Source organism: Podarcis muralis, chromosome 14, assembly GCF_964188315.1.
Source record: "Podarcis muralis chromosome 14, rPodMur119.hap1.1, whole genome shotgun sequence".
Taxonomy (NCBI): Eukaryota; Metazoa; Chordata; class Lepidosauria; order Squamata; family Lacertidae; genus Podarcis; species Podarcis muralis.
Window position 1 is genome coordinate 22,022,627 of NC_135668.1, and position 26,876 is coordinate 22,049,502.

At 45.3% G+C, this 26,876-nt stretch overlaps 1 protein-coding gene and 1 long non-coding RNA gene across 2 annotated transcripts in view; one reads left to right on the forward strand and one right to left on the reverse strand.

Moving 5' to 3' along the window:
- Positions 1-26,876, reverse strand: part of AGBL1 (AGBL carboxypeptidase 1) — a 401,756-nt gene that overhangs the window by 363,884 nt on the left and 10,996 nt on the right. The window contains exons 2-5 of the mRNA XM_028706413.2: positions 10,330-10,393; positions 9,238-9,384; positions 8,214-8,345; positions 2,806-2,899 (exon numbers count right to left, since the gene is read on the reverse strand). Coding sequence (XP_028562246.2) covers positions 2,806-2,899; positions 8,214-8,345; positions 9,238-9,384; positions 10,330-10,393 — 437 coding nt within the window. The remainder of the gene's footprint in view (positions 1-2,805; positions 2,900-8,213; positions 8,346-9,237; positions 9,385-10,329; positions 10,394-26,876) is intronic.
- Positions 19,081-23,922, forward strand: LOC144325483 (uncharacterized). Its single transcript, XR_013390647.1, has 3 exons — positions 19,081-19,335; positions 20,826-21,043; positions 22,606-23,922. It is a non-coding gene; the product is annotated as an uncharacterized LOC144325483 (long non-coding RNA).

Sequence of the window (26,876 nt, forward strand, 5' to 3'; positions counted from 1 at the left end):
CTAATTTCTGGCTTATTAATAGCTTATTAATTTTTTATTAATAGACTTATTAATTTTTTCCTATGTGTAGATCTACCCTTAATTTCAGGGTTGTGGGTTTGAGCCCCGTGTTGGGTGAGATTCTTTCATTGCAAGGCGTTGAACTAGATGATCCTTGTGGTACCTTCCACTGACACCAAGCAGGCGCTTTCATTGTACTCTTTTCAGAAGTGGCTAAAAACATATTTCTTTAGGAAAGTCTACCCAGATGTGTAGAATGTTGACATGCATTTTAACCTGGGTTTCCTTCCTTTGTCCTCTTTCTTTCTTTCTCTTTCTCTCTTTCTTTCTTTCTATCTTTTTGGCTTATTATTGATTTCTAGTTATTCCTTTAATGTGTTATATGACTCTTTTAAACTGTTTTTGTTCATAATTTCATTGTCTTATTCTTTTCTAAAATACTCTAAGGTTTGTTTGTTTACAATCAAACAGTATATATATATATCTAATAAATAAATAAATTTAAATTAATAAACAATGCTCCACCCACTTTGCCTCTGATCCTGTCCACCAGTGGCACATGGCCCTTGGAAGGTTGTTCGGAAGGGAATGTGGCCCTTGTGCTGGAAAATGCAATGCAGAATCGCCATGAAATGAATGTTCCACTGAAGAGCCATCTCTTTTCTATGTGGCTGAACAGGCATTGTCGAGAAAAAGAAAATGCATGGTGTTCACTCAGTTTGCTGCCCAGGTCCTGCTAACTGTTGGTGTCCCTCCTCTCCTGTCTTACGATGCTTCATCTTTAAACTGGGCTTGGGCAAGAGACCCCTTCAAAGAGAGGGCTCCTTCAAACTGGAGACTGACCTCTGTAAACTAGGACACATGGCAAACCTAGAAGGCAGCAGTGTGCCCTGACAGCTGCCTGAGTGAGCTGGGTGCAGGTGAAACATTAATTTCATGGCGATTCTGCATTGCCTTTTCCAGCACTGTGCGAAAGAAAAAGAGGACACAGCGTTGCATAAAATGCATATGTGCACTCTCCAGATTTCTCCCATCAACCCCAGCCAGTGTGGCTGCTTTGCCTACTTAAGCACAGCCCTATGATACTGATGGGACTTGTAGTCCAAAACATCTGGAGTGAACTGGGTAGGGTAACACCTTTATTGGGACCAATGACTACGGTATTGTTTTTATTATTGCTATACAAATTATTAGGGACGCGGGTGGCACTGTGGGTTAAACCACAGAGCCTAGGACTTGCTGATCAGAAGGTCAGCAGTTCAAATCCCCGCGATGGGGTGAGCTCCCGTTGCTCAGTCCCTGCTCCTGCCAACCTAGCAGTTCGAAAGCACGTCAAAGTGCAAGTAGATAAATAGGTACCACTCTGGCAGGAAGGTAAACGGCGTTTCTGTGCGCTGCTCTGGTTTGCCAGAAGTGGCTTAGTCATGCTGGCCACATGACCTGGAAGCTGTACCAATAAAGCGAGATGAGCGCCGCAACCCCAGAGTCTGTCACGACTGGACCTAATGGTCAGGGGTCCCTTTACCTTTATACAAATTATTATTGCTGTAGCTATTACTATCATCATCATTATACAGCAGCGCTATGTTCTTCTTGCATCCAGCCATCTTAGGGGCATCTCTATTATTGACATATCACCATCATTATCACAACTGTAATTTTGCAGTGCAATGTTCTTCTTGTGTTGTTATTATTATTGCTGTTATTATTGTTGCGATGATTCAGCAGCACTGGTATTATTCTCCAGGGGCGCTATGTTCTTCTTGCATCTGTCCATCTTCAGCACATCTTTCCCACAGTCGCCCATGTCTTCAGCTTTGATATTTCTCGGCGCGCCTCTCCTCTTGCTTCCTGCCACATCAAAGCAGCAGGAGAAGCAGAAGCAGGCGCAGCTCTGGGTCACGTGCACCTTCTCTTTCATAAGGCGTGCACGCCTTGTAAATCTCGCTCTGGGAACTGGCTGGGGACAGGACCAGAGCAAGGCAGCTGTGTGGCTAATTTTAACTTCACACTGGAGAGTCACAGCAGCTTTCAGACTTGGCAAGGGAGAAAAAGGCACTAAAAATAAATAAATAACAGGGTCTCTCTGACCCTTGAGGTTTTTAGTGGGAGATGCATCTGCAAGGCAGCTTACTGTGTTATCCATTCAGTATCCAATTCCTGCTCCTGCTTCCATGACATTTAGGGGTTGGGCTGCATCTCAGCGGTAGAGCTCAATGGCTTTGCATGCAAAAATTCCCAGTTTCAATGCACAGTAGCTCCAGACAGGGCTGGGAAATGCTCCTGTCTGGAGCCCTAGAGAGCAATGGCCAGTCTATGTAGACAAAGCATAGGCAACATGATGTTTGCCAGATGTAGGCCAGATGTAGCTCCTTTCATCTATTAAACGGTCTCCCTCAGGAGGTTGTGGACTGCCCTTCCTTGGAGGTTTATCAGCAAAGGTTGGATGGCCATCTGTCATGGATGCTTTAGCTGAGATTCCTGCATTGCAGGGGGTTGGACTGGATTAGCCTTGCAACACTACACTTCTATGATTCTACCTCTGATGTTGGCTGCAGCTTATGAGAGTTGGAGCATCTACTCCTGACGTAGAGACATATCTGAGCTTGGTGAGCTAATAGTCCGATTTCCTTTATGAATGTGGACATCAAAGCCTTGGATTAATTTGGGCTGGCACCTTAGCATAAGGGTAACATTTAGCTCTGTTCACTCCCCAGCCTGTCACTTTGATCTTTAGTACTTTTGCCACACACACACACACACACACAAGTCCAGAGGAGGTATGCCAAAAAGTTCCCCCGCTACCTTGTCGTTCTGGTGTGCTTCTTGGTGTAAGGTGTAATGACTTTGAAGAGCAGCTCCATGGCTCCATTCACTCCCAACATGGTTCCCACGGTAACTGTGCAAAGGAAACAGGCAGTCAGGCTAAAACTGGAGGCGGGGTGTATGTGTGGGGAAATAGCATGGTTTTGGAATCATAGCCTAAGAAAGTGGGCTTCTGGGGTTGTTAACAAATTTCTGGCTCTCTCAGCAATCTTATTATTATTTTTTATTTGTTTATCCAATTTCTATCCTGCCCTTCCTCTCAAGGGAGCCCAGGGCGGCAAACTACAGTAAACAGTTTAAAACAAATAAAAACATCTAGAACATCCAAACATATTTCAAAAATAAAATCCTCTTTTCAGGCCGAGGAAATCTGTAAGGGAATGAGAGCAGTCTTAATGGGTTGAAGCATTTATCCATCTGGCCCCACTATCCTGCCCCTTGACTTGCTAGTTTTCAAACTGGGGGTTCAGGAACAGGTCCAGAGTCAGCAGGTGGTACTCTCAGGTGGATGCTAGGGCCCTAGCAGAGCTTAGAACTGATGCCTGTCCTTGGGGCCCCATTATAATAATCCTTTTTCTTGTGCACTGATGAGCACCAGGCACTGGGCCTGGAAAGCCGTGGCCATTTTTATTTCCCACAATGCATTGCTCTGGGCATTGGAGGACACTAATGTGGTGGCTCCCAGTGTTCATTAGAGGACACTTTGCCCAAGGCTTCTTCAAATCTGGAATCGGCCTTTTAGTGAAACCTGGGGAATTAGTCAGGTGTTCTGTAACTTCCCTGAAAGAGTTTGCCCACTACGGGAAGATATTTCCCTGCTATGCTCATCAACATGATAAAGTTGGGTGTATTGGGGTTTAGCCATATCTCAGAATGGCAGACTTGTGGCCAGCACTCTGTGTGAACTCTGTGTTCAGTCAGTGTAGAAAAAAGGAATACCAACCTTTGGAAGCCAGTGGATTGGACACATTAGGAATTTTGAGGAAATGCTGTGCGAGCCAGTCCCATAACAGCTCTTATGGAGGTGTTTAAGAGAGGTCAAGCCAGTACAAACAGGAACCAAGCAGGAAGAACAAACACTTTTTAATCTGGTGATCCAATCAACATCAGGGCACACTATGCAATGGACTATCAATCGATTCTAATCACGATTCGTTTTTGCTCAGTAGCAACCCAGTGGAATAGGGACTAAAGCCTGCTCAGTAAGAACCAGGCTCCAACTGAAACAAATCACTCAGTTTATTAATATACAAAGCTTAAGTGAAATGAAAATGAAATTATGAATCTTATAGAACTTATAGAGAAAATTGAATTTATAGGGATACAAAACAACATAAAATATGATTACATTTAGAGCGACTTAAATCAATTGGATATAATTTGCATATGAACTATGAAGTAGCATTGACAAAGCAATCAAACTAAACGGAATATGCACTATTATGGATTAGATCACCAGATTAACAACAGTCTCCCACCCATTGTGGATTTTTGAGTGGAGAATTCTGCTCAATATGAGGTACTGGTAGGCACACTTGCACCCAAGGCACCACACTGACAAGCCCTGGTAGAACATACACCAGAATCCTCTGCAACATTTACTCTCATAGGTGGCCCATTTCTCAGCTTTGATAAACCATTTGCCCTCATAATTTCTCCCTTGCCATCTAAGATGATAAATTTGCAGGCATGCACCCAGTCACAAAACTTCATGTTCACACCATTTGTTGAAAGGGCCCTGATGTCGTAAATATTCCCATGATTTCAAAACCGCACTGTAGCCATTAACACAACACTGCAAATCCTACAAGTGTCCCTATTTTCCAGAGACAGTCCCAGATCTAGAGAAACTGCCCCAGTTTCTAATTTGATCCCAGAATGCCCCCATTTTCATTGGAGAAAAGTTGGAGGCTATAAAGTTATGCGGCCCCCGAGCCAAAGAGCTAAGTAACTATACAACCTTAGAAGACATCTGAAGGCAGCCCTGTACAGTGGTACCTCAGGTTACATACGCTTCAGGTTACAGACTCCGCTAACCCAGAAATATCACCTTGGGTTAAGAACTTTGCTTCAGGATGAAAACAGAAATCGTGCTCCGGCGGCATGGTAGCAGCAGGAGGCCCTATTAGCTAAAGTGGTGCTTCAGATTAAGAACAGTTTCAGGTTAAGAATGGACCTCCGGAACGAATTAAGTACTTAACCTGAGGTACCACTGTATAGGGATTTTAAAAAATGTTTACTGTTTTAGTATATTTTTATTATATATTTTGGAAGCCACCCAGAGTGGCTGGGGCAACCCTGTTCTATGGGCGGGGTATAAATAAAATTATTGTTGTTGTTGTTGTTGAATAGCAAGTCCCTATTTTCATCGGAGAAATGCTGGAGGTTATGACACTGGCCACACAGAGAGATCAGTGTTGCCAGCTTCTCAAGTACCTGTGCCGTATTTTTTCTGCCATGACAGCAGCAGCACCCACAACTGAGCTTGGCACACACTTTCGAGTTAGGCATCCCAAGTGGCTGCTGGCTCCTAAGTCTGGCCTTGCACCTCAACATTCCAGCTCCTCCTTCTGCTGCATATGGCAATCAGGCAAAGTGTGAGCAAGGACCCTGACACTGCAAGGCTCATGGAGGGGGGCTGTGGATAAAGCACCCTGCAATCTAAACCCAGATGCATTTCAAGTGACATCTCTGTTACATTCACCTTTCAAATAATGCTTATCTCAGAAGGGCTGGAAGAACATGCTTGGCAGCCTTCCCAGGAAGGTCCATAGTGAGAAGCCAGTGGGGATCCTGTAAACACATAGGAAACCCACGAGGCCAGCAGCCAGTAGCATTAAATCTTCAGGGGGAAGATCTGAAATGCTAAGCTTGTCGAGCCATGCCAAAGGCTGGTGGCCCAATTAGGATTCTCCAAAGGGGAAACAACCACTAGGTTAGAGGAGGTCAAGAAGGAGCAGCGAGAGCAGTTGGCAAAGACTGATGACATCGGAAATTTGGGACAGAATCACCAGTCGTTCCGCCGGAGAGAATCATGTGCAGACCTACCACTAAGCAGGGTGAAATAATCTTGGAGAAAGCAGCTAGAGAAATGTCCTCCACCATCACCACCCACCCACACATCTTTCATAACAGTAAGATCTTGTGGACACCCAGCAAAGCTGAATGTTGGAAGATTCAGGGCATATAAAAGAAAGTCCTTCTTCACGCAGTGCATAGTTAAACTATGGGACTTGGTCCCACAAGTGGCAAGGATGGCCACCAACTTGGATGCCTTTAAAAAAGGATTGGGCAAATTCATGGAGGGGAAGGTTATCAATGGCTACTAGCCGTGGTGGCCAAACTTCTGCCTACATGATTGGAGGCAAAAATGCTTCTAAATACCACTTGCTGGAAACTACAGGAGGGAGAGGGCTTGGGTCCTGCTTGCGGGGGTTCCACAGGCATCTGGTGAAAACAGGATGCTGGACTAGATAGGCCATTGGTTCCTCTTTTGTTCTTACATTCATAATCTCCTTCAAGTGCTGTCCATAGGGGAAGGTGGAATAGATAAGATCAGGAAGATGAAGCAAGACCTTTGGGTCTTGGGCTAGCATTGTCTGGATGATTCATTGACACGTCCTTTTGAGAACCCACTGATTAAGAGTCTGGGGGTGGAAGGATTTGCTAACCTATGACCCACTAAGGTTGCTAGACTCTAACTCCCATCAGCCTCGGCCAGCATAGTTGATGACCAGGGGTGATGGGAACAGTAGTCCACCAATATCTGGAGGGCCACAGCTTAGCCATCTCTCTTTTAAAAGATGCCACATTCTACCAACCCAGGTCATAATTGTAGGTGATCACAATGGCACCACTAATTTGCCTGCTTATGATGGTCCAGAAGCTGAGAAGTGCCTGTGTGAGTAAGTTTGGGTTCTGAATTTTTAATACAGTGCTATTTAATACAGTGTGTCAGGGAACTGACATCGGAGCGAGAGGCGAAGGGGAGGCTCCCAGATGATGCTGGCGAAGGACCCAGCAGAAGGGGGAGAAGCAGCTCAGGAGAGGGGGAAGGAAATCAGCGGAACACCAGGGATAAAGGGGAGGAAATGGAGGAAGCGGAGAGAGGGCTCCAGGACTCTTCACTGGACATCAGTGAGGAGAGCACAGGTCCCCCGCTACCCACGCCCTCCCTGTGCAGAAGACTCCCACGCAGTGAGAGGAGGAGGAGACTGGGAGTCAAACAGCTTTTATGTTGGAAGAGGTTTAAGAAACGCCCACTGACGGATTCTGCCAGCGACTGAGGCAGCCACATTGAGATGGGCTGTGCAGTCAGAACGGTTTGACAAGGCAATTTAGCCTAGAGAGGCGGCAGTTTACGCACGAGTAACTCATACCCATTACACAGTGGTACTTCGGTTTTCGAACAGCTTAGTTCACGAACAACTTGGAACCCGAACACTGCAAAACCAAAAGTAGGTGTTCCGGTTTCTGAACTTTTTTCCAGAAGCTGTAAGTGCTCCGTTTTGAATCCCCCTGTGTTTCCTGTTGCGCTGCTATTTTGCATCCCCCCCCCCCCATTGTAATTCAAGCCTTCTGTTTCTGATTGCAGTGTTCTAAGGTGGTATTTGGAGCTTATATTTGGTGCTTTTGTTCTTGCTATTTATTTTGCATTTTTTGTTTGAGGATTTTTCAGTTAATTTGTTTTTGTGACTGTGTGGATCCCAGTTCAGCTACTGATTGTTAGGTTGATTGTGTGACTATGGAAATGGATAAAAGCCCCCCATCCAAACAATGACTATCATCAGTGCAGGAAAGAAAAACATTTTTTTTTTAATAATCTACAATGCTGGGTTTTTTTTATTTTATAGTACAGCACATTGATTATTGTTTTCATTTCATGGATCAATGGTCTCATTAGATAGTAAAATTCATGTTAAAATGCTGTTTTAGGGGTTGTTTTTAAAAGTCTGGAACGGATTAATCTGTTTTGCATTACTTTCTATGGGAAAGTGCGCCTTGGTTTTGGAACGCTTTGGTTTTGGAACAGACTTCTGGAACGGATTAAGGTACCACTGTATTGTCACGATGTTCTGGATTGTGACTCCCATCATCCCATGTGGAACGGAAATCTTCAGTGGGGACCCAGAAGTTGCTAAAAGAAGCCCCCCACTACCCATCTCCTAAACGAAAGTTGCTTCCCAAAATTCTCCACTCTATTTGCAGGCAGTAAAACCGGGCCGGGGGACCACTTTCACAGATATAGGGGGAGAAAAGAGAAATTATCCAGTGATTTTTTTGGGGGGGTAGGAGTAGGACTGTGCATCAGGATCATTCCATGGAATTATGGGAGGAAAGGGCTGCTAACGCACACAAGGAAGAAGGGAAAGGGATTGCATACTCACCACTAGAGGCATAAACATGCAGTGCCCAAAGGCAGTGGGTGAGATTCTGGTGGTGATTTAGATTTTTCCTTGCCAAGCTGAGTGTCATATCAATCACCTCCAGTCTTTGTGCCTTCAGCCCAAACTTCTTATCTGAGAGACAGCAGGAGGAGGAGGAGGAGGAAATGATTTTGATTATTTATTTTTTAACAAAAAAAAAAATTGAACGACACAGGACGGTAGTCAAACCTCCAAGCAATTTTCAAGAAATATCAAAATTATCAATAAAAACATTTTTCAAACATATTTTTTTAAAAAAATTAAACTAACAGGAAGAGCGATTAAAACACATCAACATCCACGTGTCCAGATAGACTTGCCTTTAAAAAAAATGTCTGACTCAAAGTAAGGTAGCTTCTTGGGTTCCTAGGTCCCCCAACCCCACACCCTGGTCTAAGCCTCAGTGAGGGCAACACAACTGAATACTACCTCTGTGGCTTTGACAGTCCAAAGTGCCTCAACTAGGGACCTCATATTTTTTGAGGTGACAGAAATATCTCACTCTGAGATGTGGACTACAAGGTAAAAGCTAAAAGGTAAAGGCCCCTGGACGGTTATGTGCAGTCAAAGGCGACTGTGGGGTGTGGCGCTCATCTCACTTTCAGGCCGAGGGAGTCAGCGTTTGTCCACAGACGGCTTTCCCGGTCATGTGGCCAGCATGACTGAACCATTTCTGGCACACAGAGGACTGTGATGGAAACCAGAGCACATGGAAACACCATTTACCTTCCTGCCACATTGGTACCTATTTATCTACTTGCACTGGTGTGCTTTTGAACTGCTAGGTTGACAGGAGTTGGGCAGAGCAACGGGAGCTCACCCCGCTGCAGGGATTCAAACCCCTGACCTTCTGATCGACAAGCCCAAGAGGCTCAGTGGTTTAGACCACACCGCCACCCACACCCCTATGTGGGACGCAATGACACAGCTAGCAACACAGAATTGCAATACTGGTGGACATGCACCCATGGTTCAGAAGCTGTACCTTTTTGGCCAACTTTGGCCAGCAAGCGAAACAGGGGCAAGAGGATGTCATAGTCCGGTGTGGGAGTTTGTGTTGCGTTCACCAGAGCCTGCAGAAGTGCTTCGCTGCCACCTTTGCTAATTGTATAGTGAAGCCTCCTATTCGTTCCTAAGTGGAAGCAAGAAAATGAAATAGTTGCGAAGTCCTTTCCCCACCACACATAAACATACAAGCAAATATTCAAGTCCAACAGGGACCCTGAAAACTCAGATTAGCTTTCATATTATTTTTTATTTACTTACTTATCTCAACAATTTGTATACCACTTAATTAGTGTCACTTTTTAGCGGTGTAAAGGAGACCCAATGCAATAGGGCTGAGAGTAAGTTAAAACGTATTATCTTTTTATATTTTATTATGTTTTTATAGTCTGCTGAAAGTTGGGTTGCACGCTCATCTCGCTTAAGAGGCCGGGAGCCGGCGCCATCCGAAGACACTTCCGGGTCACGTGGCCAGCGTGACGAAGCTGCAACTGGCGAGCCAGCACCAGCGCCGCACACAGAAACGCCGTTTACCTTCCTGCTAGAAAGCGGTACCTATTTATCTACTTGCACTTAGGGGTGCTTTCGAACTGCTAGGTGGGCAGGAGCTGGGACCGAAAGACGGGAGCTCACCCCACCGCGAGGTTTCGAACCGCCGACCTTACGATCAGCAAGTCCTAGGCACTGAGGTTTTACCCACAGCACTACCCGCGTCCCTACCGTTGGACTAATAATAATAACAATAATAATAATATAGATTTTCAGTTTGAGTCTGTCTGACCTCAATCCCCCATTCACTCTAATGGACCAGCCTTCACTAGAGGGCACCCAGAAAGACTGCACAAAAGTGAAGACAGTGTCATGATTTGTAGAATGAATGAATGAAAGAGCACTCACAAAACTCATCAGCCACCCAGGAAAAAAGGATAAATTGAAACAAACAAAAACAAAACCCGACCCATAAGTTTTACTGAAAAAGTTCCCTCCCTTTTTCTAATATTCAAATGCAATATTTCTTTTCTCATTAATTGATGGGGAAGGAATTTTTGGCAATGTTCACTTTTCCACTTACCAACAGAAAGGAGGCATGTGAGAACACCCAGGATATTCAGAATCACATCCTTATCATAGGAACTCTGTAATATGTAAACACATTGTTGTAAATGCTACAGTGCATGCCAAAAAGGAATACACAAAGCGCTCACTCTCCCCCTCTCCCTGAACCCTTTGGGGAAAATGGAATATGGAGAGAAGTTCCACAGAGAAGAGACAGATGATGGGTATTCAACAGTAGAACAGACTCCCATGAGAGGGGGTGGACTCTCCTTCCTTGGAGGCTTTTAAGCAGGGGTTGGGTGGCCATTTCTCATGCATGATCTAGTTGAGATTCCTGCATTGCAGGGGGTTGGACTAGATGACCCTCGGGGTCCCTTCCAACTCTACAGTTCTAGGATTCATGTGTCAGATGCCGCCTGGCTGCTATCATTAAAGCATGTGATCACTCTTCACTGTCTTGGAGCATTTGCTGATATCCACATTTAAGAGCTGCTGGGATGGAAAGAGAAATCAAGAGTACAAAAACAGCCGAGTGCCTTCTGGCACCTGAAAACCAAACAAGTTTATTATTGTAAACATCTTCATAAACTGTAGGAACACAGGAAAGTGCTTTCTACTGGCTCAGATCACTGGATCCACCTAAAGATTTTTTTTTTTAAAGGTAAAGGGATCCACCTAGCTCAGCATTGTCTATGCCAACATTTCCCAAACTTGAGTCTCCAGCTGTTTCTGGACTACAACTCCCATCATCCCTAGCTAGCAGGACCAGTGTCAGGGTTGATGGGAACTGTGGTCCAAAAACAGTTGGAGACTCAAGTTTGGGAAACCCTGGTCTATGCTGACTGGAAGCAGCTGTCCAGGGTTACAGACCAGAAGCCTTTCCCAGCCCGACTTGGAGAGGTCATGCAAAGCAGATGTTCTACCACTAAGCAATGTTCCTTCACCAACCACAGCAGGGGGTGAGGAACCTCAAGCCTGAGGGCCAAATGCAGTCATCTAGGCCTCTCTGTCTTGCCGGTAGCATTCTTAACAGGCTACATCCCTTTCGACAGCCTGTTCTCCACCTTCTTCATGTAATCGTGGGCACCTTGTCCATTCAGAAATTGCAGCTTTGCGTAACACCCAAAGACTTCTGAAATGAAGCTGCCTGCCATAAAGGTAAAGGTAAAGGTACCCCTGCCCGTAGGGGCCAGTCTTGCCAGACTCTAGGGTTGTGCGCCCATCTCACTCAAGAGGCCGGGGGCCAGCGCTGTCCGAAGACACTTCCGGGTCACGTGGCCAGCATGACATCACTGCTCTGGCGAGCCAGAGCCGCACACGGAAACGCCGTTTACCTTCCCGCTAGTAAGCGGTCCCTATTTATCTACTTGCACCCGGGAGTGCTTTCGAACTGCTAGGTTGGCAGGTGCTGGGACCGAACAACGGGAGCGCACCCCGCCACGGGGATTCGAACAGCCGACCTTTCAATCGGCAAGCCCTAGGCGCTGAGGCTTTTACCCACAGCACCACCCGTGTCCCTGCTGCCTGCCATAGTTGATGCTTAATGCCAGATGAAGCACTCAGACACATTTTTCCCCTTCAGATCCTGTAGGGGGCTGGTTTAAAATGTGTTGTTTTTGTTTCCACTGGGTAACATGTTTGAATCTCAGATCAACTGCTCAGCAAGTCGCCAAAAAAAAAAGCTTTATGTCATCACCACTTGTGTTAATGGCTTAGGCAACAGGCAATCCAATCAGCTAAAATAAACAACTCAGTGCAATAGGAGTATAAATCAACACAGTCTTTATTGCTGAAATCTAACCATGAAATCCATCCACCTGGAGAAGGAAATGATACAGTACCCGCCCCCTCAGGTTTGCAAAGTGACTGGTCAACTTGATCAGGGATGAGCACCATAGGTTCAAGGTTCAAATGCAGACCTCTCTACTGTCCCTTGAGGCTCCTCAAAAGCCACACATCTTATTAGGTGCCCTGCTCTGCTGTTCAGCAACATAAGGCACAGCCCAACCCAAGTGTAAGACAAGGCAAGCTGTAGGGTAGACAAAGCTCTGGAACCATACTAGCAAGGAACAAGCCAAAACTGAGCCCTTATATAGTAGACACAGCCTGATTGTTAGCACCGCCTGTGCTGCATGTTGCTGCTTGACTTAAAGTGGCCCACTCTTCTCCAGTAATCTTCTACTGTGATGGATTTCGTGGAGGGGGGCTTCAGGATCTCCTGGATCTTCAAAAGTAGAGTCTTCTGAATCAGAAGAAGGCAGTGCCACATCATCAGGCTGGGCGTGTTCATCTGATAGCAGAGCTTCTGGGGCTGACCTTGCTCAGCCTTCCCCACAAGTCCTTGCCTCCATTACTTAGTAAAAAGGAATCTGACTCCTGGTCCCTGACACCAGGAAGTATATTTGTATAAGGGGATGCAAATAAAAACTTCTCTCCCCCCCCCCCTCTGTGTGTGCATGTCTTAGTTTTATGGCATTTCTGTGGGTGGATCTACATGTTACAACATAATATGGTCAGAAACCCTGTGTGAATGTCATAATATTAGTGCAATGGGACATTTCCGGGAGAGAATCACTAAGCAGAAGGGGATGCTTAACTCTTCCTCCATGTACTGATTCTCCCTTACAAAGACCCGCACCACATCCTGGCTATGACACTGAAGGTAAACCTGAATGGAAGGAATTTGCGGGACGGTAGAGACTGGCTAGGGGGAATCCAATAGGTGTGTAAGTGGTTGTGTATGGGTCAGATTTAAGAACCTCCCATTCTTCCATACCCTGTTATTTTTGCAAAAGTGTTTCTGAGAACATGAGTACTCTCACCTTGAGACACCCAGTAAGTGTGTGCTGCTGATCAAACCCAACTTATGGGGAAGGAAAGAAGCAAAACACATAAGAAATTTAGCTCAGGAAAGGAATGCATGACTTCATCTTCCAGACAAGGGGTGGAATATCTGGGGTTGGCAAATCCCAAAATACATGGCTACAAGGCTTCAGGCAGCACTTGAAGTTGCTCCTTCCTTCACCTCTTTCTACATAATTCCCTTTGTCGGAGTTGCTGTTCTGACACTGCTGGCTCCATTGAGTGTTTGTGCTAAATTCAAACGCGCAAAGCAGATCAAAGCCATGCAGAAGTCAAGGTAGCTCTGTTCGTGCCTGATGTAAAGTCACAGAAGAGAAAAGGAAATCTTAGGCAGGGCTGGGTATTCAGCACCAAGGACAGCCAGCCACTAAATAAAGTAGGGATGGAGGAGAAATTCAGGTTGGATCCCGCTTTAATGTGAACCTACCTAAATTCACACACCCTGAAACAATACACAAACTGAAGCACAGCTATCCTGAGAAATCTACAATTCAAAAGCTAGTGCCTTGTTGAAGTCAACACGTTGGTATTTGTGGCTCAGTGGTAGGAATGTGGTTCAATTTGCATTTCCATACAAACCTACCTAATTCACAGTTCCGGAAATGATACACAAACCAAGATACAGCTACCCTTCAAAACTCACACTTCCCTGAATTTTCCAATGTAGTTCTCCAAGCAAAAAAAAATGTGTACAGAAAAAGTATACACATTAGAGGTCTGCATAAAAATACAGATAATGGTTAAAATAATGTACAAAAAGGCATGATACTGAAACAAAGTGCATACAAAAACATGTGTTTTAGGAGAAATGTCCACTATAATGGTGATGAATTTTCAGGAGAACATTTCAAGAAGAAAAAAATGCAAGCTGATGCAGAAATGAACTCAAGAGTGGAAAATGGAAAAAAAAATGTGGAGAAACTGAAAGTTCACCCATCTTTAACACATGGTATCGTAATTGTTGGGGCTGGGCTATTGGCAGCAGTGGCGTAGCGTGGGGTGCAGGGGGGCCGGCCGCACCGGGCGCAACATCTGGGGGGGCATGCTCGCACTCGCAGCTCTCTGCTCCTACCTGGTTAGGGGGCGCAAATTACTTGCCTTGCCCCGGGTGCTGACAACCCACGCTACGCCACTGATTGGCAGCAGTCTGGAGTTGAGCAAGGAGCCCAATGCTTGGAACTGTGGGATCATCCAGTAAAGGTAAAGGGACCCCTGACCATTAGGTCCAGTAGTGTCCGACTCTGGGGTTGCGGTGCTCATCTCGCTTTATTGGCCGAGGGAGCCGGTGTACAGGTCATGTGGCCAGCATGACTAAGCCACTTCTGGCGAACCAGAGCAGCGCACAGAAATGCCGTCGCAGGGGTTCGAACCACCAACTTTCTGATCGGCAAGTCCTAGGCTCTGTGGTCAGAACCAAATGGAAACCAAAGAGTACAGAGTACAGAGTAAACCATGGGGCAGGGTCAAAAAGCAAGTCACAAGTTAGGACTGAAGAGCACATCAGGATGGAAGGGCAAATGAAGAGGCAGCAGTTGTCAGAGGTATTTCTGGGAGAAGGTCAATGCTGAGGTTGGGGATTATGGACATGACCCTCCTTCCCCATCAGGATACATCTGGGGAACACTCCTGTGACAGTCCCAAGGCATTACATTTATCCAGACTGCATTAATCACACAAAACTCATTCCATATGTTTCCAAGTGTGATCACATCTTGGAGTAAAGGGAAGACCAAGAAGAGAAATAGAACCAAATCCTCCTATTTTATTCAGTGGGATATTTATCAATAAATATTTTATTTGATGTGAAGGAGGAGAAGAAAATCGCTTTATCTTCCTCAGGGTCATATCAAACGAGCAATTAAAAAATAAAATGCTCTTCCAAGACTGAAGCTGGGCAGTGGGTGGGAGAAAACAGGGTTTTTTTGTATTCTCTTTGTATATTAATAATGGGTTATAATCACTCAAGTGACTTTTGATTTTTTTAACATTGCAACAAAATCATTGCTAACATCAGCACCACAAAATGGTTTGCCACATATTAAATAGCTGTATGTTAGCCAAACATGAAATGTCCTTTGTTACGTGAGAAATATTTTCCCATAGTTCTACAAATCAACTCCTCTTTTTCCCCTAACACTATTAGAGAGCAATCCTAACCAGCACCAAAGGATAGGTTGGAAGTTGTCTTCCCCCAGTGGAAAGGAGTTCCACCAGAAGGACAGAAGCACTGTGCAACATGCCCTTGGCATATGCAGGGAAAGCTCCAATCCAGTGTTCCCACGGAAGTACCCACAGAGGGAGAAACTCTCCACTGCCAGGAGGCTAAGTGCATAGCTGTACCCTTCCTCGCCATCCATCTCTGCTTTAAAGCGAAATTTGGTTCATCGGCACATGATGTTTGGGAATGGCTGTGGAAACTCCACCAGCATCAATTCTCCTGGACCCACCTCTAATGCATTTCTCAGTAACATCCAGTGCTCAAAACAAAGTTTAGCTGGATCTTTCTCCAGCATTTTAAACTACCCCTTCCAATTCTAGTTCCCAGGTCTTTGAGGGCTGTAGGTTTTTTCCTGACGTTTGCAATGCCATGGGTTTTTATAGTATTCAGAGTGAATACACATTTCATTTGAAGTCCCACTGCAGCCTAGAATTTGCAGAATCAGTGCAAACTAAGACCTTTTCAGTCAAAGAATGTCAATTTATTCGACTGACCCACTGAGCCCTGACCTGGCATCAGCTATGAACCTCTCAAAGGACAAACCAGACAGACTGAACACTTTGAGGAGCAGGCAGGTCCTCTTGAATCCAAAGCTAAGGATCTTGGGGCTCTCTTGGTTGATACCGTGAAGAACCTCTGAAACTCTAAGAGGAGGAGGTAGAGAAGCCCCCACTCCAATTTCCAACAGCCTTGGTGCCAAAAGCTTTGAGTCCAGCCTGAGGAACAATGGCACAGTATGCATCTATGAGCCCAGAGTTATCTGTCTACACAAAGCTCTACTTTGCCTTTTCGTCTGCAGGTGTGTCAGTGCTGGACCATAGTCTTGCCTCGGTAATGGACTGGATGAGAGTCAATAAACTGAAACTCAATCCAGATAAGAGTAAGGCACTGTTAGTGGGTTGTTTCCTAGACCGGATGGATGGGAGGCTGCCTGCCCTTGAAGGGGCTACAGTCCCTCTGAAGGAGCAGATACGCTGCTTGGGGGTACTCCTGAACCCATTGCTGTTGCTTAAGGCTCAGGGAGCTTAGTGGCACAGAGTGCCTTTCATCAGCTTAATTCTGCCATCTATGTGCTCTGGTAACCTCTAGGTCAGATTAATGTGACCTGTTACTATGAAGATGGTTCAGAAACTTCAGCTAGTTCAGAATCAGTGACGTAGCATGGGCAGGCTGGGGGGGGGGCATGGCGCTTTTCTTGAGGGGGTGCAAACAGAGACAGCTTCCTCACACAAAGGCCCAACACTGCCAATTGCAGCTCCATCCATGGGTCAAACCTAAGCCGAGGGCAGAGAGAGGAGAGTGGGCGGCAACACTGTCACCCGCTAAGGCAGCTTTCTTACACCCAGCCACAACTCCACTTCCAGGTCAAGCTTGACCCAGGGAAAGAGAGAGGTTCTTTATCATGAGTGTCTACTTCTTAGGGGTTTAGTCTTGTTTTAAATTTAGTTGTTGTTTTGTGTGTTTAACTGTTTTTAAACATCTTGTGTATAAATTGCCTTGAGACAGTGCTTTAGGAGGTGATTAATAAATTAATTAAGGGATGCGGTAAAGGATGCGCAAACCACTGTGGTCTAAACCACAGAGCCCAGGGCTTGCTGATCAGAAGGTCGGCAGTTTGAATCCCCGCGATGGGGTGAGTTCCCGCTGCTCGGTCCCTGCTCCTCCCAACCTAGCAGTTCAAAGTGCAAGTAGATAAATAGGTACCACTCCAACGGGAAGGTAAATGGCATTTCCGTGCACTGCTCTGGTTTGCCAGAAGTGGCTTAGTCATGCTGGCCACATGACCCGGAAGCTGTTGTCCGCAACTGGACCTAACATTCAGGGGTCCCTTTACCTTTAAATAAATTAATTGCATTAATATCAATATTATTAATTGTCTGGGCTTTTCTGCATGGATCGGGCAGAACCTTCTAAATGGCTTGGCATGTGCAAATGGAGAATAGCGTAGGCTCCTCTGTCCTTTTGCCAAACCAAAGTGGCCCTCAACCCAGCATTTCTATTTTGGCCTCAGCAAAAGTAGGCCAAATAAATGCAATGGAGCCTATTTAAAGGTGATGAAAGGGGGCTCTTGAGGCTCAATACAGACATATTAAGTAACAACTTTAATCCTCCAAGAAAAGTGCCCACAGCTGAAGAGGATCGTGTATCCTTCAAACTGTACATTGTGCATCTATGGAGGTTTTTCCAGAACAGGACATGCAGTTGACAAGTTCTCATTCTCTGTTCCTCAAAATTGCTATACAAAAGGTGGCTTCGCACATTACCAAATGTTGACGCAGGACAGATTCCCTGTTTGCATCTTCTCGTGCACAGAAAGGGATGCACAGCATGTATACAAGGTTGAGTAGACACCATGCCCTTGTGCAGTAATTTTTACACAGGTGTCTGACCTCCACACATAAGGACCAAGGTGTGGGGTTTGCATTCTTTTCCAACATGGGCACAACTTTTGCAAACCACCACAAATGCCTCCAGCTCCTCAAAATTAGAAGTTTGCAGGAGTGTGCAAAGAAAGAAGAGGGGACTGCCACATTACATGTGTGGCTGGTTGCCATGCCCATGCTTCATTGGTAATGTTTAAAATGCCCCCATGCCCCCCTAGAGATAAGCTTGAAACCAAGCCTAAGCATCTGCTATTGAGACCACTGCATAGTAGTCTTTCGCTGTTTACTCCTGATTTCAGGTCTCTTCCTCTGTTGTTTTTCTCCTCTGGCCTTTTCTGCCCTATACGTTTAAAGCAGTATTATACTGCTCTAAACAGGCATGGCTTTGTTTGTTAAGGGTACTGAGAGTAACTGGGAGACCCCTTCACAAAACTACAGTTTCCAGTTTGGTTTAACAATCAATCCATCTCCCCAGTAGTGGGGTGGGAGAACTGGGGGGAGGGGAATCACATCTGACAACCAATGTGCCCCTTTGGTTCCAGATAGCACATGGGTAGACAAGTCTTAAACACAAATTTTAATCATCCTCTAGCAGCTATGGGGGCTCACTTACAGAAGTAATGTATTTAGAAGTAATGTATTCAGTATTCTCTGGAAGTGTATACTCGATTCTGACCAAACTAAGCCTCCTAGAGCTAAATATACACCAGGAGGCTTAGTTTGGTCAGAATCGAGTCTACACTTCCAGAGTTAATGCTAAATACATTACTTCTGGTAAATGAGCTGCTAGAGGGCTGTGAAAATTTGGGTCCCAGGCTTTTTAGACTCATCTACCCATATACTTTCTGAAACCAAAGGAGAGCATTCATCTCTCCTACCCCACAACAGGGTACTCTGAGAATTGTAGCTGTGTGAGCAGAAGAGAGGTCTCCTCCTAATAACTCCCAGCACCCTTAACAAACGACAGTTCCCATGTTCTTTGGGGGAAGTCATGACTATTTAAAGCGGTAAGATACTCCTTCAAAGGGGCCTCTGTCAATTTTTAGATTGCAACCACCTCGAGGGCAGAGATCTGGCCTCTTGTACTCAGTAAAGTGCCATGCCACCTGGTGGCATTTTGTGAAAAATAATTTATGCATTTTCTACATCATATGCTACATCTCCTTGGTTGCTAATCCATAACTGATACAGTGCATAGCTATCTCATATCATCTCCTCATTTGAATTTTTGCTGATGTGGCATTAGATCTAGCAATTTGATAAAAGATAGGAAAGTGTTGGATTAAATGACTCTTTGCTCCGATATCTCTTTAGAAACTGAAAAGCATTTTGAAGTGCAAAATATCCTGGGGTAGCCAAGGGCCTGATTGGAAGTTTCTGAGGGCCAGATGGGAGCCATAGGCTGCCATAAGCAGATTCCTAGTGTCCAGACATGGGTCAATTCCACCCTTCAGGACTGGAATTAGGAAGGAACTTGCAACTGAAAGTAATCTCACTGCAACACTCTTTGGTCCATGACGGATAACCGCAAAAACTAGACTCGGTAGCATCAAATCTTGTGAGTCCCTTTTTGTAAACTTAATTGCTTTTCTCCTTTGTTCTCACTCTGGGGTGTGAAGGTTTTTAAAAGATGATTTTTTAAAAAACAAAACAGTGCCTCTATGCAAGCTCCCCAGACACCCCTTGAATTGTTTTATGCTGTTTCCCTCCCTTCCGTTACTAATGCATTTTTAATCACACAATTATTTTATTATGCGGTACTTGTCATAAAACACACTATTGTCTAACCTTAAAAGGAGTCTCATCAAATTAGACTATTGAGAGAATCAAAGAAATCCGAAAGAAAATCAAAACACCTGATACTTTGCAAGCAGCTTTTTCAACTTTTTTTCCCTCCCATTAATGTTTCTCATGTTCTTTCAAAAACAAGAAACCCAATTTTCTCTCGGGGGTAACCTTTTATTTCATAATAGGCTTGCTTATAATATACTTCACTTTAACATTTGTTCTCATCATTCGTTTCTTTTTAGTTAATGCATTTTTGTGTCTTTATGTGAACTCTCATTTGTTGAGGGCTGCTGTTTTTCTCCCAGCTGAAACTCTTTCATATGCTGTTAACCAGGTTCTTTAAAATGTGATTTGGGGGACTTTTTAATGACAACAATCTATGTGCAGGTCAGTCCGAAGCAAAATCTTTATTAGGGTGGCTTTGAGCCAACAATTTTAAAGCTATGACTCCCTTAAACCCTGCATGCAAATCATTTAAACTGTGTTCCACTTGAGAATCAAATCTGGGCTGACTTCAAAGGAGAAAGGAAAGCTCCTAGGAGGGAGCTGGGAGAGTCCACCATTTTCTGTGTGAGACAAAGGTTAAGGGCTACCTTTGAGAGAGGACTCTGGGTTTTCTTTTCTCTTTCCCCCCCTCTGTTTTTGTTTTTATTTAGATTAGTTTCTTTTGTCTTAATGTATTATGAAAAGCTTTCATAAAGTTATGGGGAGGATGAAATCTGGGCACTGGGAGATTTCAGAAGGGGTTCAAAAAGGCTACAAGATGCCCCTCACACTTTACTTCCATTACAAACCGTTTTTGAAAAAAACGAATGCCAAACCATGGTGGCTGGTGCCCATTGAGCTCTTATGTGCTCTTTCTTGCAGTGGCTTAGCGTGGGTTGTCAGCACCCGGGGCAAAGCAAGTAATTTGCTCCCCCTAACCCGTGGATTTTAGCACTGATTTTAGCACTGCGAGTGCAACCGCCCCCCGCCAGATGTTGCGCCCGGTGCGGCCGGCCCCCCCTGCACCCCCCACACTACGCCACTGCTTTCTTGCTTGGGAAGCAATGCCCTCTTTGCATGCCAGGTTATACACCAGGTCCTATGAGATCTCATGGAACTGTCCAAGTTCCCACAAGTTCTTGTGGGGCATCCCAGGTATTCTGAGGCCGACATGCAGAGAGGGCTTTGCTTTCCAAGCAAAGCAGAGAGCTTAAAAGTTTTCCTTGCACAAAAGGAGCTTTTAAGCTCTCTGCCTTGCTTGCATTTAACCTGCAGGACTTCAGCCAGTGGCCTTCAACCGCATCAGCTCTGCTGCAACAGACCAGGTCCATCAGGCCTCTTTTCTCTCAGCTGTCATCTGGAGGCAGCCATTTTACCAGGGATTGGAAACTGAGTGTTCGTTGTATCAGCTTTGCTGGATGCCTCGCTCCATCACTTCCTGCCTCTGAACTATGCCAGCTGGTCTATACTGGAACAACTATCTAGAAATTGATGTGAGTTTTGAGTTTTATTTTCCTCTTCCCTCCTTGTCTCCCTTTTTCCTTGTGTGTTGTTCATTTTACTGACTGGTTGATAAGAATGTAAGCCTGCAGGTACTTGCAGGTGTCTTGTTTTGATTTAATATAAGCCACTCTGGAAGCCTTCTCTGGCTGAACAGCAGGGTACAAATGCTCTAAATAAATAAATAATATGATTGAAGTGGCACAAGTCAATTACACATTCCAGTAAGTTGTGATAGTACCTAATGTTATTTCAGTTTTAGACCGTGGGAGCCAAACTGTTTTGGGCCCCCTCAGTATCTTTTGGGAGGGGGCTGGGCGCCCACAATCTTGAGGGGCTGGAGGAGGCTGAGCACTGAGCCAAGTGCAAAGCCAAGCATGGCTCCAGTGGCCAGCTCCTTCCCCTCCTCCAGCTGCTGCAGAGGTGAAAGAGGGTGGAAGCATCCTCTTGCGTCCTGACAGTGGCGGCTCCAGGAGGAGGTGGAGGAGGAGCTGCCAGCCATTGAAGCTGCACGGCCGCCGAATTTGGTTCTAACCCCCAATGTCCTGACATCATGCACACGACGTCTGCCCACCCATCGCCCTCACAAGCTGGCACCTCTGCTTGGAAGACTGACATCACTGCTGCCAGAACTTCAAAAGTCAGTCCAGCCAGTCAGAAGCACTTGGGGGTGGGGCATGGAGTGTTAATTTCTGTGTGTTACCACTGTGCAGTGCTTTTGGAGTCACAGGACTCTGTTTACATTCCAGAGACATTCCAGGGTATTGGAAGTCTCATGGAAGACAGGAGACGGATGTGATGTTACTGGTTTCCTGTTCCTTTGTTTTCCAGTTGTTCTCTGCTTTCACAGAGAGAGGATGTATTTTTCTTTGCTGTCTGCGTACTTAGTAATAAAGCATAGCCATGTAGCCATAAATCTCATCACTTCCGCGTGCTGCTTTGATTCTCTGCTGAATGCGATGTGCCTGGAGCCTTATCAGTGGCTCAGGTCGTCAATCAAGTCGGAGGGCAATTCCGGAGGATGATGAGCTTTATCAGCTCGGTCGAACGCAGGTTCCGACATGGAGCAGGGCTTGTGAGGAGTATGACCAAGGGCCACATAGGGAGGCCAGGAGGGCTGCTCCCCCCCCCCCATCTGATCTTCCCCACCACTGCTAGAGCAGCAATAAGTTGTATTCCAAAACTTCTGGAAGGTAACAAATTGGAGGATGCTGCTGTTGCCTCTCTGCTCATTTTCTAAAGTGCTACGGACCAGAAAGGGCTCCTTTGTAGATCTCAATCCCAACAGAGAATTTTGGGGGGGGGGGTTGAAAATATGATGAGAGCTTTTATGATGAGGCCATGAATTTTTCTTTTGGGATAACAAGAGAGAGGGCACTGCAATTTAAGATACCTCTCTCTTTTTCTCAATACGCTCCTTTTCCTGCTTATGCGTAAAATTAGAGAGTCTTACCCAGCAAAGTGGTGCTCCAGACACAATTCTGATAAGATGAGGGATCTATCTGACTTCAGCCGTCCCCTCTGAAACATCCTTCTTTCTTTCTTTTTTACCCAGGCAAAGAGTCACCGCGGCGGATGTGAAGTGGAAGCGCATTTAGGAAATAGATTAGGAGCGAAGGGCGAGCGGAGCTTGTGCTGTACAAGATTGGGCCTGGCTGCATGCATCTCTTATTAACTCACTTGAACTTTGCCTCTCCCCTCTTAACTCCCCTGCTGCTTACCCATGTGGAATGCAGAGTGAACTACAATATCTAATTTATTTCTCTGTCTCCTGTAGGGCCAGGCTATAGCATCACCAGACTAATGTCGCTGTTAAAGCTTGTGCGCGCATGTGTGGATGCAGGTGTCTGGGGGAGAAGGGAGAGGGGCTTTTTTTCAGGGGGAACTTGATGTAATTCAGCTCCGGCACCTCTCAGGTGGGTGCCATTGCCATTATAAGAGAAAAAAAGGAGGCATATATGGTGAGTTCCGGCACCTCTTTTTCTAGAAAAATAGCACTAGAGGGGATGAGTCAAGCTTTAATGCTCTCACTGCAAATTCCAGAGTGTTTTGGAGAGAGGCAAATTTCCACAATGGAAACCCTCCTCCCCAAGTCTCTAATAGGCTCATTTCCTCTTCTTGCAACTGTTGCTATAGCCCGTTCCCTCCCATCCACATCTGGGCCCAACTAGTATTATATCTCAAAGCAGAGGTTGCCAACGTCGTACTCATCCTGACCATTGGGCCCTGGTATATGCATTTTTCTATACATTACTTGGAAGGACAACTGCATTGCAAAATCCAGTGAAATTTCAAAAGACGGCACTGTTTTGGCCCACATATTGTTTTGGAAAGCTTGAATGGGGTACGGTTTCCTTTAAATGTGAACAGAATCTAATCTAAAACCCCACCCCGCACCCCTAGCAGTCACACATACGGCATACACCCCACCTGCAATCTGGAATGCCCAGGAAAATCTTTTCTACTGGAATCAACCCTTTGATTGCATAAACTGGTCCTGATGTTCATGTACACATATACATAATTGGCCCATTTGTTTCCAGAATAGCAATTTATTCCTGGAAGGATGAAGCACACAGAAAAGCAGCTCCGCTCACTCAGCTTCCAATGACTTCAGCCATTCAGCATTTTAATCGCAGGAGAAGGTCAGCTGTACCAACCTTCCCTTCCCTGCTGGTGTCCTTCTGTCCATCTGTGCTGCAGACAGGTGGGTAGCTCAGATGCCAACGCAGGAGCATCTGTTCTTCCCACTATTTCCCAACTGCCACCACTCATGCTTCCAGGTAGATCAGTGCAAAGCAGAACAATTGCAACTTCATCTTTCGCAAGAGGCCGTGGCTACCTGATGCTTCCAGTTGCAAAGGCTGTCTAAGGTGGCATTAAATATTCCTTCTTTTCAGCTTTGACTCTGAATTCATTCATTTTAGCAGGGCTGAAGTATTTCCAAACACTTATATTATATATTATTTTCTTTTTCTTTCTCTGCAATTAGTTACAGGGTTAATCCCAGCCAATCAGCAATTGTGTCATGGATGGAATGATGTCACAATGCCAGTGGTTTTTTTTTCTGGGAGGATGCATACCCCTAAACATTTTGTGAATCTAAGTTTGGCCTCATTGAGGGGCAGTATTTAAATATGAATAGTAAAATGAGAGTACCCCTAAACATTTTTTTTGGGGGGGGAACACTGCACAATACTACATAGAATTGCAAAACAAAAACCGCCGACAGCATCTAAAATGAAACATCCAACACAAAACAAACAAACAAAAAGCCTGACAGCATCCAAAAACAAAGAAAACATGTCTCAAGATTGGGGGGGGGCGGTATTTTCAGAACAGCCCAACATGTTTCGGCCAAGTGAAATTGAAAAAATGGCCTGCAGAGATTTCTGCAAAATATATCTTCCATACAGTTACAAATCAATGTGTAAAGGACATTGAATAACTTTTATTGCACAGATTCCCTAGACCACAGCAGCACAAAGCAAAATAATAAAACGGAAACCAGGAAACAGAATTTGCATAAATGCACATAAAAATCACTACTCGATGTTTGAGATTTGTAATTAGTAAAATTAGCAATCAGGATAAAATAAAAACATATTAATGTTAAAGCATTTTTTTATATATAAAATAACACACATTACTGATTTAGTACAAACCATGATGAACAATACAAAAGTAAACAAGGAAGAGTCTTTCAGACAGCCTGATATAATGAATGATAATAAACTATCAATAAGGGAGTGGCTATTTTTGTGATAATGAAGGATACTGAGCATGTTCTCGGCAAGCTGGCCTTTCAACAATTACCGCTCACTCCTTCTGAGAGGTGGGCAGGGTTTGCAACCCAGCACGAGGTTTCCCAGGACCAGGGTGCCACCCACCTTGGCTACAGGGTGGCAGTCGCCCCGCACCCATCCCAGCGGACCAATGGGCTGAGGGCTAGGGGCGGGGCAAGGGCTGGAAAAGGGGCTGATGCTCTTCAGCCCAGGCTCACAACACATTGGGCTGTTTTGAATATAAAATCCACATTCCCGCCCCCCGCATCTTGAGACAGTGCCACATAGTGAATCAGATCTGGCAATGCTATGGGATGACCTTACTGATGGGGGGAAAAAAAAACCTGTAGGAATTGAAAGGGGGCCAGTCTTGGCATTCATCAAAGTGACGTGCTTCGAGTAGGGAAATGGGGTAGATGAAGGCAGGAAATGGAAATAGTTAAACTATGCAATTCGCTCCCACGGGAGGCAGAGATGGCTACCAACTTAGATGGCTTTGAAAGAGTAGATGAATCCTTGGCCTATAAGGCAACTAGCAACACTAGCTATGCCCTGCATCCACAGCTGAAGGCAGCAGTGCTTCCAAATGCCAGTTGCTGGAAACCATGAAGTGGGGAGTGCACCTGTGTTCAGATCCTGCTAGCTGAATAGGACTAGCTGGGCCCATTGGCCTGATTTAGGCAGCTGTTCTTATGTTCTTGTGTTTCCTGCTCTTGTGGGAGGCACCATTTGTGTTCCACTTGAGGTCACACAATGATCTTGGGCCAGCACCGCAACTGAGAGCAAAGGCCACGCTTCCTGTATGTCACATGGGGACTGCCACTCAATCAGGGATCATACAGTAGGTGGGATGATGTCACAATCCTATTGGGCTGTGTGATGACATCTTAGAGCAAACTCAATAGAAGGGGAGCACAAGGGAGGTTAAAATAAATGAGCAAACGTGTGTGTTCCAAAAGTATCTGAAAGGGAGCTATTTTACAACAGTGTCAGAAAGGCCTTTTAAAAACCCACCCTGTGAATCTATTTCAGCCCCACTAAGTATCATTGCATGCCAATGTCCAAGCTTAAAAAACTGCTGCATGTCAGCTATCAAATACAGACAATATTTGGAAATCAAATACCATCAGACGTCTAATACATGCATCAGCTACTGGCAAGTATTTAGGTAGTGAGGTCCGTGTACCCTGAAAAGGGGGTGGTGTTAAAAACTGTAATAGATAAATAAAATATTTGGCATCAAAATTCACAGAGCATAATTTTCCAAGAGCAACTGCGTGACCCAACTATGCCTGGAAGCACACAGACTCCCCATTCCCTTCTCTAGCAAATACACCCTTCTCTGGCATGCAGGATGGTGCTTTTGGTCCCATTAGCCCATTCCACAGCCCACCAGAAAGCCTCACTGTGGACAGGTGCGCATAGCCTCTCCATGAGTCAAGCTCTTCCAATGAGGGAAGCGGAGAATTCTTTTGTCTCCTAGCTGAACATGATGAGAATGCAGCCTGGGGGCGTGGAACCTGGCAAGCACCCTGGCCCTCAGACGGGGCTTTTAGCAGGGCCAAGCTCAAATTAGTTTGCTTGCACCCAAGTGGGAAACTACTTATTTGGTTTCTATCCCACCCTTCATCCTGTAGGAGAAAATGTATGTGCAGGGAGAGAGGGGAGATGGTGGGGAAGGACCATAACTCATGGGCTTTGCATGCAGAAGGTCTCAGGCTTAATCCCTGGGTAGTCCTGAGAGAATATGCAACTTGCATGCAAATCTGTCTCCCCTTTCTTGGTGATGCCTAAGTGGCCACCTTAATTATCTGGCTGCTTATTGGGTTGAGCTTTGTTCTTTGTTACAGAGAACATAAATACCTTATTGGTCTGCATATGGGCCATACTTTCCTCCCAGATCTGGCTTGTATAAAACCCGAGGGTGGCGTGTCAACATGCTGCTATAGATAGAGCTGCAATTTAAGCTAAGATCTTGGGAACCCCACAGAACTTCAGTAAACTTCAATAGTTTTTGTAAAAATATTTTACACCCTTCTCG